The sequence below is a fragment of the Patella vulgata genome, chromosome 2, assembly GCF_932274485.2.
Source record: "Patella vulgata chromosome 2, xgPatVulg1.2, whole genome shotgun sequence".
NCBI lineage: Eukaryota > Metazoa > Mollusca > Gastropoda > Patellidae > Patella > Patella vulgata.
The window spans coordinates 73,015,979-73,034,292 of record NC_065880.2 but is presented as its reverse complement, the minus strand read 5'-3'; the positions used below and the strand labels follow the sequence as shown (position 1 = coordinate 73,034,292).

Genomic DNA, 18,314 nt, shown 5'->3' with positions numbered 1-18,314 from the left:
ATATATTTGGTTTTATTTCTTCGTGTCGTAAGATAATTATTTATATATAAATTTTAGGCAACCGGTTTCGCGGTTTCTCGAACATTCGCGGTGGTTGCGAGAGTAAGAAGTTGCGGGAGTAGTCAGACGGTTTAATTTGCTGCATGTTGTCCTCATTAACTTGACAATAAAGGCCCCAGAAATAAGGTATGTTTGACACAAACTGGTTATGTTGTTTATAAGGGAATAATCTTTCATGAACCGATTTCTATTTTTAATTCCATTCAGCGGTTTCTTCCATATTTTATCATTTCGGAGAATCATTTTCCGCCACCATCAATGATCGGTCGACGCCATTAATTCCGCGACCGGTTTGAGTAATGATTACTCATTGAGTAAACCGAGTCGAAAAATGGACTCGTCCAAGTAATGTGACTGCTCACCGGTTCAAAAATGATTTTCTCATTGTCGGGAATGTTTTACTGGCTCTAATTTAATGATTGATTCCTATTAAATGTTTTATTTGTTTATTCTGTACACATAGATGACCCACTTTAAGCATAGATTAACTAGGATTGAACCACTAGCACTTTCAGTCACTGAACAGACTGCAATTACTTGACTCACAAGGTATGGAGTTTATTATGGACATGATTTTCATTGTCTGACTTGGAATCGTCTTCTCTACTGGAAAGCAACTGTGTTTTTAAAAATAATTGTAAAATGCTAAGTTGAATATTTTGTTTTTAATAGGGTCTATGTATTTTTAAAGATATTTAGTTTAAATTTAGATTTAAACCCTTGATTTTTTGCTCATGCCTATATCTGTGAATTATTTTGTAAGTAAATGATTTTTTGTAGGTATATATGTACCGTGGAGACATAATTAGGAAGTCAATAAGTCATTACTTTGAATGAAGCCACTTTAAATTTTTACTTCAAGTTCAACAATTATTTTTTTTTTTTCCTATCTAGATTTATGGCCTCTTCCACTTGATTATTCATGAATATGCACTTTTACTTTTATTAAAAAAGAATATGATCTTTTTACATCTTTCAACATAAAATGTAAAAAATATATGTGTTTACTTAACTTATAAATACTGCTTACTACATGGTAAAGATCAGGTTAAATGGATAAGCTGGGTTAGCATTGTTAACACATGTAGATATTTAGCAAAGAATTTACATACTAGATTAATTTGATTTTTTGAAATACACACAAATTTGAATTTCAAATGTATCTGTGATTAGATTTTTTTCGATTTGATTACAAAACTTTTTAAATGAACATATTCCTTCATTTTAAATTTAAAGAAGAATTACAATTGACATAAATATAGGCTACAATAACTTATTCAGGGCTAGTTGGAACTTTACACTGGTAATTGATTTGACACTAATGAGCATATATACCGGTATATATATATATATATATACCGATGTATATGTAGGCCTACCATTTGTTTAATTGTTTATCGGTAATTTATTTTTTCATTTCAGCTGATTGATATTATTATTTATGTTAAAATGTCTGGAATTGCGTTAGGTCGTCTGGCAGAAGAAAGAAAAGCCTGGAGAAAGGATCACCCTTTTGTAAGTACTGGTATGCAATTTTCGTCAGTTATAAAAAATTAGAGCCATATAAACTAATGTGGGGGCCACAGTGGCTAAGTGAGTAAGGCGTTGGCTCACTAACCTGGAGATCCCATGTTCGATTCCTGCATTGGCCGAGAAGTTCATCAAGATTTTCCAGCGTGGTTCCCCCTTGTTGTCAGTGTAGCAGGACAGAAGGCTTGTCAAGGGACAACGTATAGTCGTTTGGATGGGACGAAAAACCAAGGTCCTGTATTACTCATTGTGGTGCACGTACATGTATAAATCACCTGTAAGGCTGACCTTAAAAATATCTTTGTTTCACCAAACCCGACCCACAATCGAGGAGAAGGGTCGGTAGGTCGTTTTTTTTTCAGATTTTTTTTTAAAGTCAGAGAAATCAATACAGAAAACTTATTAGCTGTATACTACAGATTCATTAATTTTGTTTAATGAATTTGGGGTCTGACGTAAAAAGTAACGAACTGAAAGTTTTTATTAAACTTAAGAGCTAATTTGACAGCTTAATAATTTTCCGGGTGGAAACATTCGTCTTCTTTATTGGCAAACAAATCAATGACATCGGGATTTTTCGTGATGATCGACTCGCACACGATTTGCCACGAGCTTGAAGTGTGAAACTCCTTCAACACGTTTTTAACGATAGTGCGGGTTGTGCCTTCATTTTTCTCGAAAACGGATATTGAAAATATCGTCGTCATGTTTAAAACTACGCACCACAGACATAGAGGCAGAATCATTTCGTGGGAATGGACGTGTATTCGTCTGCAACCATTTTGTTGAGAAGCGACACCTATGACGCTTTCGTCTTGATCAACCAGTTTCAATAATGAATCAAACCATAGCCATAGTAAAGGGAAATAACTCTCATGATATATTTCAGGTTGACACACAAAATAAAATAAAAAGATCGTGGAAAAGTACAATAAAATAATTTAAGTCGGGGGTGGTTTTAGTTAGTCGGTCGCGTTAGGCGAAACAAAGATATTTTTAAGGTCAGCCTAATCATTTATCCAAGACAAATGATCATTATTACTTAATGACTCGATCTGGATTATCAGCTAGTTAGGCCTACTGAGTTACTGTAGTAGTTGATGTATGCTGTCTGATAGACACTCAAACAGGCATCGATATTTCCGCGTGCGCAGGCACATTTGCTTGAAAATTTTTTTTTGCAGGCACATTTTTAAAGATGTAGCCACGCCGGGCGGCGCCTGCGCCCGGCACTATTTTTTGCCGCCCAGCACAAAGAAAATATCGAAAAAGGCCCAGTCGTATTTAAACCCCTTCGTCCTTCTCTGTACACAAACTCGGCGCTCGAAATTTACCGCAGCAATTAAACGGCAAAGCCATGGTAAAAGCCGACGTACGCAAACCATGTCTGTCACGGCATAATTTATTTTTGTGTGCCGCAGTAGACCCTATCATCCCAAATTAGTTTAAAGAAAGATGTATTGGTATTTTGTTTATTTATACTTAGAAGATGTGTAGGCCTAGGTCTATTCATTTTACAATTATTCTACGGTCTTTATATTTGTTTATTTGCCGTAAATAGGTCACCCAGACCAATTTACGGCACTCCAATGTTAAAGGTTTGAATGTCGTAATTGTCCAATACGTGCCTGCAAATTTTCACGATGATCTTATTTTATTTCTTACCTGTGTTGACTGTGGATTTGCTACGGCCCGAGAGTAGGACTAGGAGGACGATGAGAGCTTTCTCAGTTTCTGCCTGACCTGATTCTCATTCCACCGTAATAATAATAATATTCGTGAGACACGTACAACAACTTTACAAACAAGTCAAATAATACAACGTGTTTTAATTATCAATATCTACCCGTTGTCATAATTGGTTGTACTCAAATAAAACACAAACACTGTTTTAATAATTTTTAATCTCAAAGTAATAAAGTAATATTTGAAAAAAACCCCAACAAAACAATAAATACCGAAAGGTCCTCAACTTATCTATCCAGAGAAACAGAGTGGGGTGGGACAATTTTATGCTCGGTCGGGTGGTGTCAAAAAGTTTTTAGATCCCTGTATCATTGATGAAAATTAAGTGAATTTGGTAAAATTTGAATATATCAATGGAAATTTGATTTGCACTGAACCAAATACAAAAGGCAGCAGATGCTCTGAAAATACACCAAGAAGGGTTTAATTTTCATAATAAAAGACCACGCCCCCTCCCCAAATTTTTTTTGGCCTCGCTCTGCTCGCCAAATATATTTTAACACCAGTCACCAAATCCTGGCTACATCCCTGTGTTTCAGTATGACCCTGCAGGCACATTTTCAAGTGTGTGCGCAGGCACACTCAACTTTTATAGAGCCCTGCACTCAAGGTAATGGGCTATCAAGGATAGGATTCGAATTTCAATTTTTTTTCCTCCTCTTCTCCAAAAGAATCGCAAGTACCCTAAAACAGTTACATTTTCACCAAAATCATATTTTAATCACCACTTCCATTTTTGAAATGCAAATCGCCACTTTGGCGACCGACTGCGTGAGTCCTGATTGCCATGGAGTTTTGTAATATTGACTGTGATTGGGTGATTATGAACGAACAGCTATTGACATTAGGGCTTTCACAAAACCTTTTCCAGACGTATAGAACGTACATAAAATGACCATATCGTCGGTGAAGTGTCAAAAGGGTGTATCTAAGAATTTCTAAAGATTAAGAAATAAAACCTTTTGCATTTCAAAATTTCCACAAATCAAGATACAACATTTGGACACATGATACTCAGAAGAGTTATAATTGGCGTAGAGATACACAGCTTAGACAGAAATGTGCATATTAATTGGGAGATTTTAAAAATGCAAAAAAAGTATATTTGACTAATTTCCCGAGATACACCCTTTTGACACTTCACCGACGATATAAGTTTCAGTCTTGTTAATCACGGAGGAATTTGCCACCACGCTACTATGGGGACAAACGGACAGCTATGTTGCGTACTATTAAATACTCTCTTATTTGTTTTAAAATGAAATTTTCCCCTCTGTTAAATGTTCTTTTTCATGCACGTCAATGTGTACATGGGACCTCATGGTTTTTTGTTTTTTTTGCCCCATTCGAACGACTAGACACTGTCCTCCATCCTGCACCACTGACCAGGGGAAACCACACCGATATGGCACAAGTACCAGCTGAATAAATCCTATTTACTTTAAAAGCAGCTTGTGATTGATTATTGGTAATTTAAATGTGCCTTGTTATAAAATTACATACAATAAGCATTGAATGCTTTGTAATGTCAAGCAAATAAACCCTGTCCAGCCAAAACGATGTGAATTCACCTCCAGTTTAGTGAGCCAATGTCTGACCCTCTGGGTCCCCATAACTCCCAGTGTCTTTATAAAGGACTGCAATCTTATATAATTCATTGGGTTTTTTTTGGGGGGGGGGGGGAAGGTTGGTTTTTTTTTTTTAAATTAACTATGTTAGAAAATATTATGGTCAATGAGGTATTATATGTACATGTATTAGGAATGGGGAAAACGAAAGATAGCACAATATTTTTTAGGCCTTGCTGGAGGAATCTCATAAGTCAAATTATCTGATTTAAAAGCTAACACTAACATACGGTTTTTAATATTTCAGGGTTTTGTAGCTAAACCTGTTAAAAATCCAGATGGTAGTTTAAATTTATTAAATTGGGAATGTAAAATACCTGGCAAGAAATCTGTAAGTATTTTAATGCTCATTCACTAAATGGGAGCAGCCCCATGCACAGCCACAGCGAAATAATTATGAAAATAATGTGGTTTTTGTAGTCATTTATTGAAGATAACTGTTCAAAAGTGCAAGAATCCCGAAAATCTAGCTTGAATTTCTTTCTTTGTACAAACTTTTTAAGATTGTACAGTTCATCTTGAAAAAGTAATTAACTTTCAGTTATTAACTTTAAGTGATCATAATAACAGGGTATAATTGCTCACTAAATCTAGTTACAATCCCCCAAATGAAGTTGAGCACTACTAACACTCTCTTTAAAATCTTTTACAGTAGTTAATGCCTTATTTTTATTTGCATATTTATTTTGTAGACACCATGGGAAGGAGGTCTTTATACACTCCGAATGTTATTTAAAGATGATTACCCAAGTACTCCACCAAAATGTAAGTTACACACTTAATCAACTTCAAACTAAAAATAAAAACTCTTATTTTCACTTTCACTGAGGATATACTCTTGATTTGAAAACCTAATCACCAAAAATCTAGATAGGGTATACTTTTGTGTTACAATCTCCAGTTATCGATTGTAGTTTACAGATCCACGATCCACCGAATACATCGATCAGACAAATCTACACAACAACCGATTTAATAATATATATACAAATGATAAAATGATATTGGAACAAATGAGTATAAGTATGAGTATAACAGCATTGATCAGAATCAATGTACAGGATTGCTCACAGTATTCCGTCTTATTTTACCAGTATTAAGTTGAAATTATCTTTGCTCTGGGTGCTCCTACGGCTTTGAAGTAGTAGTTTATAGACTGTCCTTTACAGATGTCTTCTTGGTGTTGCTGTTTTAATTCCCAAGTTGGCAGAATTACACAGGATCTTGATGATCAAAATCTGACAGGATGAATAATCCTTGAATCGGTATATTCCGATGTAATAATTCACAACAGTAATCCTAAACTTGGATTACAACAGAGAGATCAAGTCTCTCTAAACAGCACGCCACAATGTAAAACAGAGAGATAATTTTCAGATCCCGTTGGATAATATTCTTTAAGTGGCATTTAGCGATCGGGGAACAAATTAACAGAACACAGTTTTTATGGGATACAATCACTAGTTTATTCTAAAAGCATGACGTTTCGACAAGTATCCTCTTATCGTTATCAAGCACAAATGACAATTTAGTAAACTTGTGGACAATGTATATGAAATTAATAAGAAACCATCTGCATGGATTAAGAATAACAGTAATAGAGATAATCAAGGTGTAAAGGATATTTAACAATAACAACAAACATAACAAGGTAATTAGCTACTAATAAGCACTGATACTGCGTGATTAGAGGGTTATTAACAGTTATGTTTGTTGTTATTGTTAAATTAACCCGTTGGATAAGTAACAGCAAATATATTTTGTACCAGTGGCTAGCTACTGTGTAATCTTCGCTCATGAAAACATATGGTGCTGGCACTACAAGCCGGGTATCGTGTAGTAGTGTTGTTTTAGCGGGAGCATCTGTATTTAATGTTTAGTTTCAAACCATAGTAAGGTTCAATGATACAGAAAAAAAATATCGCGATATCTCCCGATATTGGTAAAATAAATTATTTGATATTATCGTACAGAGTAAATTATCGTGCTTCAAAAATTCAATAATTACTGATATAAAGTTATCTAGTGTATCCATTTGGTATTTAGCAATGTATGTGAGATGTACTGATGAAGTGAGACGTATATACATGTATATATGCTGGGGTAAGATTATTCATGTAGGTATCATCACCTCAGATCATTCTATTCTTATCAGCTGGAATGCCCAGAATACCAAATAAATATTCATTAACTCAATATCTGGTGAACAGACTTGTCGGATGTTCTTTTTCGTGTCAGCAGCAGTGTGTTTTCGTAGTTTGCCGAACTGTCATCAGAAATATTCCGATTGACATTGACAGATTTAAGCTTGGAAGCCATTTTATTCAAAGAATAAAAGTAATATTATCCAGACAATTTTTCAAAGTAAAATATCAATGTAATTTTCAACGACTGGGTAATCAACGATAAACCACCTCTTCGTTACTGTGGTGATGTATATTGTTGTGTGCAGTTTATCTGTATCATTCCGAGTAGGGGGTATCCTTACCATTATAATATCAATCATATTTATAAATATTGTGAATGCTTTCTTCGTGGGGCTATGAGACCAGATTATAATTAGATTATAAGTGTTGAGTTTAAGAGTGTTTACTTTCTCGGGCGGTGTTGATTAATTAACAGATTAATTAGTTATCTAAGCTGTTTAATTAGCAATTGAACCATGTAATTCCCTGTGACGTGATGAGATTTAACTGATGATTTAATTAGCTGACATCATGTACATTACGGTTTAATATTTAGATTCTATTGTCTAGTTTTAGAAAATATGACAAGGTTTAGATTCTGTGTCACAGGTCTGGTTTTTCTACTAAATATGTTGATTTACTTACTAAATATGCTTCTGTTCTCATATGAACCCAGCAATGTTGTTGACACTTTTATTGCCTATCTATTGGGAGGGGGTGGATGGCTGAATGGTTAGCATGTGCGCGCTGTATCATAAAGTCTGTCATTGAGTCAACTGGCATGGTTTTGATTCCCCAGTTGTACGTGACAAGGAGTAGGGTCGCCTGTCCAACCTCGTAGGTTTTCTCTGAGCCCTCCGGTTTCCTCCCACTGCTAAAGACCCCTACGCACAAGCGAATTATTGAAATAAAATTGAACCATATGTTAGTCCCGAAATGACCCAGTTTGTGTTGTGGACGTTAAATCCCATCTCTCTCTCTCTCTCTGCCTATCTATTGTGTTAGGATATTGTTTATACAAGTGCGTCACATTGGTTATTTATCCTTGATGTTATTGTTATTTGGCTAATTGCTTGAATGACATTTAAAATAGATTCAAGCGATGTCTGGCTTTGCTACCTGTAAGTGTATTTAGTTCAAATCCAACCCTATTATAACATATTTCCATTGATTGTTTCAGGTAAATTTGAACCTCCATTATTCCACCCGAATGTATATCCGTCAGGGACAGTATGTTTGTCATTATTAGATGAAGAAAAAGACTGGAGACCAGCAGTAACTATAAGACAGGTATGGCCATGGGTTTAATAAAATTGTTGAGTCTGGGGCAGGGCCCATCAGTGCTGATTGTAACAAAAAATTTAGCATTTTTTCAAAGTAAATAAAATCCATCTCCCCATCCGAGACGAAAAATGATCTATGAGTGGGATGTGGGAAAATTGAATCACGCTAGTTTTGTTTTCTTGTCATATCAATTATTCTCTGCCTAAGAAAAAAGGAAGAATGATAGTCGTAGGGCCTGGAGCTACCCAGTTGGCTCCTGGACACAACCTGGCCTGGAAATAACAGTTTTAGTTGTAAGAGAGCTACGGTGGCTAAGTGAGTAAGATGCTAGCTCACTAGTCTGGAGATCGTGGGTTCGCTTCTGGTGTTGGCTGACACAGACCATTGGAATTTGCATAGCTATCTAGTCATTTGGATGGGACAAAAAAGATCCCTGGGCAGTTGGAATTCAATATAAAAGAAGCTGTAGTGCCACTGTCCAGGCAAAATTTCCATCATAGCACACTGTATGGTGTATGCCCGTCTTCATCAGCCCAGTTAGAGCAGAAGAGTAGGACATTAAACCCCATTTCATTTCATTTTGCATATGTATTAAAATCATAAATAAAACAGATCATCAGAATTTGCACAGCTATCTAGTCATTCGGATGGGACAAAAAAGGAGGTTCTGCGTACACGTTGGTGTCTGGGGATCGTGGGTTCGCTTCTGGTGTTGGCTGACAGATCATTGGAATTTGCATAGCTATCTAGTCATTTGGATGGGACAAAAAAGATCCCTGGGCAGTTGGAATTCGATATAGGAGAAGGCTGTAGCGCCACTGTCCAGGCAAAATTTCCCTCATAGCACACTGTATGACGTATGCCTATCTTCATTAGCCTAGTTCGAGCAGAACAGTAGGATGTTAAACCCCATTTCACTTCATTTTGCATATGTATCAAAATCATAAACAAAACTCAGTGAAAAAAGAAAAGCACTGGAATGGGTTGTGCTTGGCAAATCCTGAATTTGTGTCGTGACAGGTGCCTTATTTCCAGGCTTGTTAACACTGTTTTATGGAAGCCTTGGAAAAATTGGCAGCATTCTTGATGCTTCTTCCAATCACTGATATATGGCATTTATTTAGTGTTGATGAATTTGGAATTAAGAGTATTATCGAAATCAATCAAAGAATTTGCAACAGTTTTAAAGGAGCTAAATCGCTAACATTTGGGACCTAGAAATTGATACTGTAATATGAATGTATATAAACTGATATACATTCAATGGTCCTTTTTTACTCTAATTTCAAATCAGTTATGTTCCGCGAAATAAGCCCGCAGTCTCAATCTACATACGCCGTTTGGTTTGGTGCAGTATGTCTAGCCTCGTTCCTCGAGTCTCTTGCTAGAACTGGGGCTGAAACGCATTATGGTACACGATTCGTGTACCAATGGCAAAATGTTTATTTTGTCTTAAATATTGGATATCAGAAGCCCATCTTTTTCCGGTCAGATCACAGCATCAATGTTAATTTAAATTGACAAATAATTTGTGTCTTTAATGTTGGAAGATTTTGGATGATATTGAGTTAGAGACTTAGCTACTTTAAGTAGCACAAACAGATCTATTAATTTCAGTTACTGATTAATTTTGGTTTTAACAGGGACTGTAAAATATAAATACATTTATATTTTCATAAAATTTCGTCATTTCTCATCAAATTTCGTCATTTCTCATCAAATTTCGTCATTTCTCATCAAATTTTGTCATTTCTTATAAAATTTCATCATTTCTCATCAAATTTCATCATTTCTCATCAAATTATCATAAAATAAAAAAATATCATAAAGATATAAAATTTCACTATTTCTCATAAAAGAAAATGAGACAAAAAATTTGTTTAAAATATAAGATTAACCATAAATCGCTACTCCCAGTAATAAATTTTTATACGCCCACATTTTCATGTGGACGTATATTGTCGTCGCCCCTGTCCGTCCACAATTGTTTGTGAACAGTCTACAGGTCACAATTTTTATCCGATTTCAATGAAACTTGAAATATAGGTTTATCACCCTAAGATCTCGGTTCCTTTCGATATTGGCATGTATCGGACTGTAACTTCATGGATTATGGCCCCTGATTGTACGAAAAATCACGTTTTTAGCTTGTGAACAATGTAGAGGTCACAATTTTTAACCGATTTAGTTTAAACTTGAAATGTATGATTATAACCCAAAGATCTTGGTTCCTTTCGATATTCGTGCATATCTGAATGTAACTTCCTGAATTATGGCCCCTGATTGTACGAAAAATCGCGTTTTTAGCTTGTGGACCATATAGAGGTCATAATTTTTAGCCGATTTAAAAAAACGTATTATTATATCACCGTTAAACCCTAAGGACGGCTGAGTTCAAATTTCGTGAAAATCGGCCCAAAACTGACAGACAAAATGGCCGCCGTTCGTTCTCAAATAGCGTAAAAATATGGTATATCAAGGTTGTGGACCCTATAGAGGTCACAATTTTTATCCGATTTTGTTGAAACTTGAAATGTAAGTTTATAACCCAAAAATCTAGTTTCCTTTCGATATTCGCGCATATCGGACCGTAACTTCCTGAATTATGGCCCCTGATTGTACAAAAAATTGCGTTTTTAGCTTGTGGACCCTATAGAGTTCATAATTTTTATCTGATTTAAAAAAAACGTATTATTGTATCACCGTTACACCCTAAGGACGGCTGAGTTCGAATTTCGTGAAAATCGGCCCAAAACTGACAGACAAAATGGCCGCCTCTCGTTCTCAAATAGCATAAAAATATGGTATATCAAGGTTGTGGACCCTATAGAGGTCACAATTTTTATCCGATTTTGTTGAAACTTGTAATGTAAGTTTATAACCCAAAGATCGTGGTTCCTTTCGATATTAGCGCATATTGGACCGTAACTTCCTGAATTATGGCCCCTGATTGTACGAAAAATTGCGTTTTTAGCTTGTGGACCCTATAGAGGTCATAATTTTTATCCGATTTAAAAAAACGTATTATTATATATCACCGTTATACCCTAAGGACGGCCGAGTTCGAATCTCGTGAAAATCGGCCCAAAACTGACAGACAAAATGGCCGCCCTTTGTTCTCAAATAGTGTATAAATATGGTACGTCAAGGTTGTGGACCCTATAGATGTCACAATTTTAATCCTATTTTGATGAAACTTGAAATGTAAGTTTATAACCCAAAGATCTCGGTTCCTTTTGATATTCGTGCATATCGGAACGTAACTTCCCGAATTATGGCCCCTGATTATACGAAAAATCACGTTTTTAGCTTGTGGACCCTATAGAGGTCATAATCTGATTTAAAAAAACATATTATTATATCACCGTTACACCCTAAGGACGACTGAGTTCGAATTTCGTGAAAATCGGCCCCAAACTAACAGGCAAAATGGCCGCCCTTCGTTCTCAAATAGCGTAAAAATATGGTATTTCAAGGTTGTGGAACCTAAAGAGGTCACAATTTTTATCCGATTTTGTTGAAACTTGAAATATAAGTTTATAACCCAAAGATCTCGTTTCCTTTCGATGTTCGCGCATATCAGACCGTAACTTCCTGAATTATGGCCCCTGATTGTACGAAAAATCACTTTCTTTTTAGCTTGTTCTCTATCCATCTCTCGAAAATGTGGGCGTATCCTGCCTGGCAGCCGCTGGTTTATTTTGAATAAGAAAATCATCCAGGCATTTTATGACCCCCATCTTGCTGTTCTTTCATTTTCTATTTGATAGTTTTCACTCAGTTAATGTTATGATGGTATATGTGGGAGTGAGACAACTGCCGATGATATCTTTTGTTTTTCTGTAATTATGTCCTTTATGTTAAAAATAACCAATATTTAAAAATTAAATATTCTTTATTATCATCATACATGTTCAGTTTGCTTAACACACTGTCTATAATAGCATTCAATAAATGAGTGACTGACTATCTATAATAGCACTCACTGGCACAAAGTTATCACAGAATATTATGTGCAATACCACATAAATAGTCCAACACATGGTGACTGTTGAACTTACGGACAATGTTTAGTAGTATTAGTACATCCTCTGCACTGTTAAGTTATGTTTTGATAATGATTACATGCAATCATCAATTGAGTGTAGTTTATAACTGTTGCCTCATTTATCATTTAATAAACTATACTAAAAAAGTAAAAAAGAACAAATAAATTTACTGGCAATAAAATCAACAGTTATAACTATAATAAAAAAGAAAAAAAGTAATAAGATGGTCGACAGTATTTTAACTGTTCTGCTCCAGCTGGGCTAATGAAGTCGGGCTTATGCCATACAGTGTGCTATGAGGGAAATTTTGCCCTGATACTTGCGCTAAGGCCTACTCTTATATTGAATTCTAACTGCCAGGGGATCTATTACATGCATCTTTTCCATGTGTGCATCCTGCATCACTGGAAAAGGGAAAACACGCCAGAAAACCTGATGAACTTGCGCGGCCAACACCGGGAGCGAACCAGTGACCTCTAGGCTAGCGAGCTAGCATCTTTCCCACTTAGCCACCGTGGGTATATGAACATAGATACCACCAGTGCTATTGGTGGGATGTTTTTATCCGTATAACACTGGCTGAACACTATAAACAAGTCATAATATTTGATAATGATAAAAACATAATGTCATGAAATGTGATAAAAACATAAAAATTTAATAAAAATCATAAAATTCCACAAGAAACTTTCATAACAAATCTTTGTACGGTCCCTGGGTTTAAGTATTAAGACAAGTTGAACAATGGTCATGATAATCTACCCTTAGACTGCACCAATTTAATTTCTGTTCTTTATATAAAAACTGTCCTTATTTCTTGGGAAAAAACCAAAAGTACATGGTTGTGATGTTAAAAATCTTTAACTGTTGAAATATCAGCAAAACCTTTTAATTTTATTTTTTGTCCCCCGCCTTTCGAAGAGAAGGGGTCTGGCTGTCCGTCACTGGCGTCACACATTTTGGGACACAATAACTCTTCTTCTAATTGAGCTAGAATGTTGGTGTAGGTGTTTATTGGGTGAATGCCTTGATGGAATACGAAGATGAGCATTTTCTGCTTAGGGTAAGCAGAGATAAAGAATTTAATTAGTTGGGACGCGATAAAGTTGATTCTGATGAAACTTAGTGTATTTCACTACCAGGTACTTCAACACTTTGACCAAGTTCGATCGTGAACGTTTTCTGATTTCGACTAAGATTAGATAATCAGTTTGTTTGCTCAGTACTTTTCAAAAACATAAATGTGCAGTTTATTAATATGTGTCTTCTATTTATTTTGCTATGTCGGCAGGGGACATCAGCTTCACTGTTGGCTTGTAAATTATAATTACTGTTTATAATGGTATTATATTTTATTGTTTTTCAGATTTTATTAGGTGTACAGGAATTATTAAATGAACCAAATATAAAAGATCCAGCACAGGCAGAAGCATATACTATATTTTGGTACGAATATTTTATATTTCATTATAGGACATTAAAATTCACAGGGATTCTTCATTTTGTTCTCAGGAATTCGTTTTGTTTTCGAATTTGGTGTGAAGCATAGGGTTCATGAAAGGTTGAACACAAATGAGAGGATGAGCCCTACCAATTTTGTCATTTCTCCATCCATCTCTTTCAAAATGTGGGTGTATCTTGCATGGCTGTTTGTTTGCGCACAAGGAAGAACTTCAGTATTAAAACTTTCTGATCATTATATCTTTGTTCTTTTAAAGCTTGGGATTTTGTTTGAATAAAAGGTGCGCTGACAAACTATCCAGGTTTTTGGATTTGACCAAATTATTTATTATTTTCTCTTTTTTTTTTCAGTCAAAATCGTGATGAATATGAAAGAAAAGTTCGGGCACAAGCAGTTAGATTAAGAGATCCTAATGTAGGAATTTGAAAATAAATGCTAGATTAATGTTAATACTACAAACTGCAGCAACCATTACTGATAACTAGGACTAGTTAATTCAAATGTGAAAAGGTTTTCTGGTCCCCACAACATTTGACTAAAGGCTGGTGCATTTTGTCAGTGTGGTTATGAATAATTGAAAACAGTTTAAAGATGTTGAGTGCTGCCACGACTATTGTTATATGAACCGATTGTTATGGTTTGTAATTCGACTTTTCCTCATCTAGTCTCTTGTCATTTAAAATACTATACACAGCAAATGCATATCGGTATTCTAAATATTTAAAATATCAGTGCTTGCTTACAAAATATTTTGCCTTCACATTGAGAAAATATTGGCCAACTTATTCTTTCAAACTATAGTGCTACGTACATTATACCAGTAAATAAATTTTCTCTACAAAAATTCTCTTAAAAACACTGTTATGTAGATAATAATAATAGAATAAAAAGTCGGCACATAACACAAGGTGTACATTTTGATTGCCTGTACATAACCATCTCATCACCTGTTATTAATCAAATGTAAATATTTGTTCAGATAAATGTTGGCGTTGTGGTGCCCCCTCATTCATTCATTTTGTACATTTCACATAAAATATACATGTAACTATTTTGCATTGAAGATTGTCATTCAAATCTTTTAATTTATCAGAAGAAGGGTGGTTGAAAGATCAATGGTTGTTGAAAGATAAATGATAAAATAATAAGAAGTTTTTGTCTTCGACTCAGTTGCATAGTAATAGAACATGAAACATTTACCATAAAAAAAACAAAGTTACAAGTGTTTAAATCAAGCAATAGTTTTAGTAATGACTCATTTGCACAGTAATCAGAATATGGGCAAACATTCCTGTAGCCCTTGTAGGTTACAATTTAAAACATAAAAGATGCATGGTGTAAGATTTAGATAAAGAGCTGACCGTTCTTGCTATAATAGTTCAAAATAGATAATGCAAATGAATATATTGAAAATTTCATTCAATTACTTTATTCTGAGCCAAGTTATCACTGTAGTTTTGACAAGATATCTGCATTGATTGTTATCATTACCACGGTACTGGTATATTTGAGACTTAACCTCGCTTTTCCATTAAAACATTAAATGGCCAAACCGTTCTAATCTACTTAAAATCAGAACCATACGATGGCCCAGAGAGTTGATTATGGTCTTGTATTAATAAATGTCTAATTAATAATTTATATAACATTTAAGGCCTAAAGCTCTTGAATAATGTATCTTTAATTTATGACTGCATTAATTAGGTAAACTGGTTTTATGTACCATACCAGTCTGGGAAGAATATTTCAGAAATTGTATAGAATGAATTTCTCTTTGTAACATAAATGAGGTTTGTGCAAAGGGTTATTACCCCCCCCCCCCCCCTTCCCAAAAATAAATGCTTAATACGATTTAAAATAAAATATATGTAATTAACCTGTGCATTATATAACATCTTGAAAGATCAGGAGATAATATATTTAAGTAATGATGATCTTAATTCAGGGGAATTGTTCCAGTGTGATGTAAATTTAGTTGTTTAAAAGTAAATGTTACTATGTTTTTGTCATATTCCAGTAAAATATCAGATATTTTATTTCTTTGTTCTTTATTTATGTTGGGTTTTTTTTAATAGAGAGTTGAACCTTGTGGGTTTTCTCCGGGTCCTCCCACTGCTAAAGACCCCTACGCACATGCAAATTATTGAAATAAAATTAAACCATGTTAGTCCCGAAATGACCTAGTTTGGTTTGAGTGGACATTAAACCCCATTTCTATCTCTCTTTAATAGAGAGTTGTCTTTGCAATGTTCGTGATGTGATGAAAACATTGCTGCAAGCATCTGGCTTATTGAAAGTTTGATAGACTTTACTGAACTAGCTTGTCATTCATTCAGACATAAGGTCTGTCAATGAATCAAGTGGCATGGTTTCGATCCCAGACTATATGAACAAGAAGTACCAGTAGTGTTGCCTGCCTAACCTTGTTGGTTTCATCCAACTACTAAGGACACCTATGCGCAAGATAATTACTGAAATAAAATTGCACCATGTTAAGTCCCAAAATGACCTGGTTTGTGATGAGTGGATGTTAAACACTATTTCTCACTCTCTTTGGGACAGTGTACTTTCACTCGCTGCTACATGATCACTGGCAAGCATTACCAGATGGATAGTGGGTCACAACTCACAACAAATGTCAGTTACTAAAAAGCAGTGAATGTCTGAGTGTACTGGTAATAAAATGGGGTCATATCTTAATATTAAGGCCCACTGCAGATCTTGTCAAGCCCAGATGTAAACAGGGCTAGTGCTTACTCTAACCTACAATTACTGACAACAATCACATGCCCTAACCCTTGATGAAATCTGCAAGTGGCCTTAATATTTAGATCTGGCCAATGAAATGGCATTTTCCCCATATAGCCAGCGAGAATCTTGTAAGATATGTTTTTGTACTATGTCATCTAGACCTATAGTTACCACAGTTTCAAAAGAAATTTCATGCGGTTGAGGAGAGAACCCCACCAGACCCCCATAGAGTGGAAACCCCTCATGAGGTCAAACTCCGGGGATCCTCGATCTGTCCATGAAAATTACAATAAACAATTATTTTTAGTTCGAGGGGAAAGTACTACCAATGGTAACCATATTTAAATGTGGTTTTTTTTTTTATGAACTCTTTATGCAAATAAGTTATTATACGGAAGGTCTGTCTGGATAGAAAATAAGATTTTGTGTGAAATCAGCGTCCTAGAAACAAATGGGTTCACAGACGTTAAATATCTGGTTCAACAAATTTTATGTGTACCCATCATGAGCCATGAGAGAATAACTCTCCTCTTGGTTAATTCCTATACAGAACAAATGTTTCCTTTTCATCGACAAATCCAATAAACCATTTTTAGTTCGAGGGGAAAGTTCTACATCTGGTAGTCCATATTTAAATCTTGTGTATTTCTGGTTATTATCGGTCTATATACCAGGGGGAATAGTGACTCTGATCCTTGCACTGTGAGGGGTTCCCACTCTGGGAGAGAGGGGGGGATTTCTCTCCATTCGGGCGCAAAATTTATTTTGAAAAACTGACTGTAAATGTTGCATTCCAGAGTATTTCTTGGTGTTTCTAGCTTATGCATATTTAACGTGCAGCAATCTTAACAATTCATCAAAAACAACCTAAATTAATGACCAAAATGAGACAAACTACGCAAGAACATTAACTAGATTATAGACCCCTGAAACTTCCATACTCATTTCGAGATGGTGACTTAGGCCAAATTTGAGTATGATGTTGTCTATGATTGAACCCAACTGAATTGGCTTCACTTCCCTTTCGAGATTAAAGGGACTATCCCGATTTGAACAGAATTTCAAAAATATAAGACTGAGTACATATAAAATTTAAGCACCAAAATATAGAGGAATGGTATATTTACCTTGTCCCAAAATTTCAGCTCAAAATATTGAGTCGTTTGGACGTGAACGTCAAAACTGCTTATCCGGACACATAACCCTTTTAAGATTTCGGGTCAATTTTTTCATTGGGTGACCTCACTGACCTGATAATCGATTCCCGTTCCTTTAGGGGTCTATACAATGAATGACCCATGCACTGTACTTGATAACGAAAGGTAAATTTCACCTACACATTATTTTTTAATATAAAAGTCTGGTTTTACTCCAGATACCACATAATACAGCTTGGGACACCGGTCTCCGTTTCCAGATGAAGACTGCCAGGTTTAAGTTGTTTGAAAACGTATCACATATATTGAGTTAGTTCCTCGACCCTAAGGTAGAGGATTTTAACACAAAATTAAGCAGTTCTCCAAAATATTATCGGATTGTCTCTTTAACTTTCACGCCTAATAAGTCCTTTTAGTCAGGTAATGCTTTCATAGGGGTGTGCTTCCAGATATAAGCATTT

At 35.3% G+C, this 18,314-nt stretch overlaps 1 protein-coding gene across 3 annotated transcripts; it reads left to right on the top strand.

Annotated features, from left to right (window-relative positions):
• Nucleotides 1-58: 58 nt before the first annotated feature.
• Nucleotides 59-15,985, top strand: LOC126812309 (SUMO-conjugating enzyme UBC9-B). 3 transcript variants are annotated; one of them, XM_050538642.1, is made up of 7 exons: nucleotides 59-186; nucleotides 1,483-1,575; nucleotides 5,212-5,295; nucleotides 5,657-5,729; nucleotides 8,331-8,440; nucleotides 13,850-13,929; nucleotides 14,296-15,985. In XM_050538642.1, the coding sequence occupies exons 2-7, from the start codon at nucleotides 1,510-1,512 to the stop codon at nucleotides 14,369-14,371; spliced, it is 489 nt and encodes a 162-aa protein (XP_050394599.1). In that variant the 5' UTR covers nucleotides 59-186; nucleotides 1,483-1,509; the 3' UTR covers nucleotides 14,372-15,985. The 3 variants fall into 3 exon arrangements, with proteins under 3 accessions (XP_050394599.1, XP_050394600.1, XP_050394602.1); XM_050538643.2 differs by lacking the exon at nucleotides 59-186 and adding an exon at nucleotides 419-609; XM_050538645.2 differs by lacking the exon at nucleotides 59-186 and adding an exon at nucleotides 1,299-1,363.
• The last annotated feature ends 2,329 nt before the right edge of the window (nucleotides 15,986-18,314 follow it).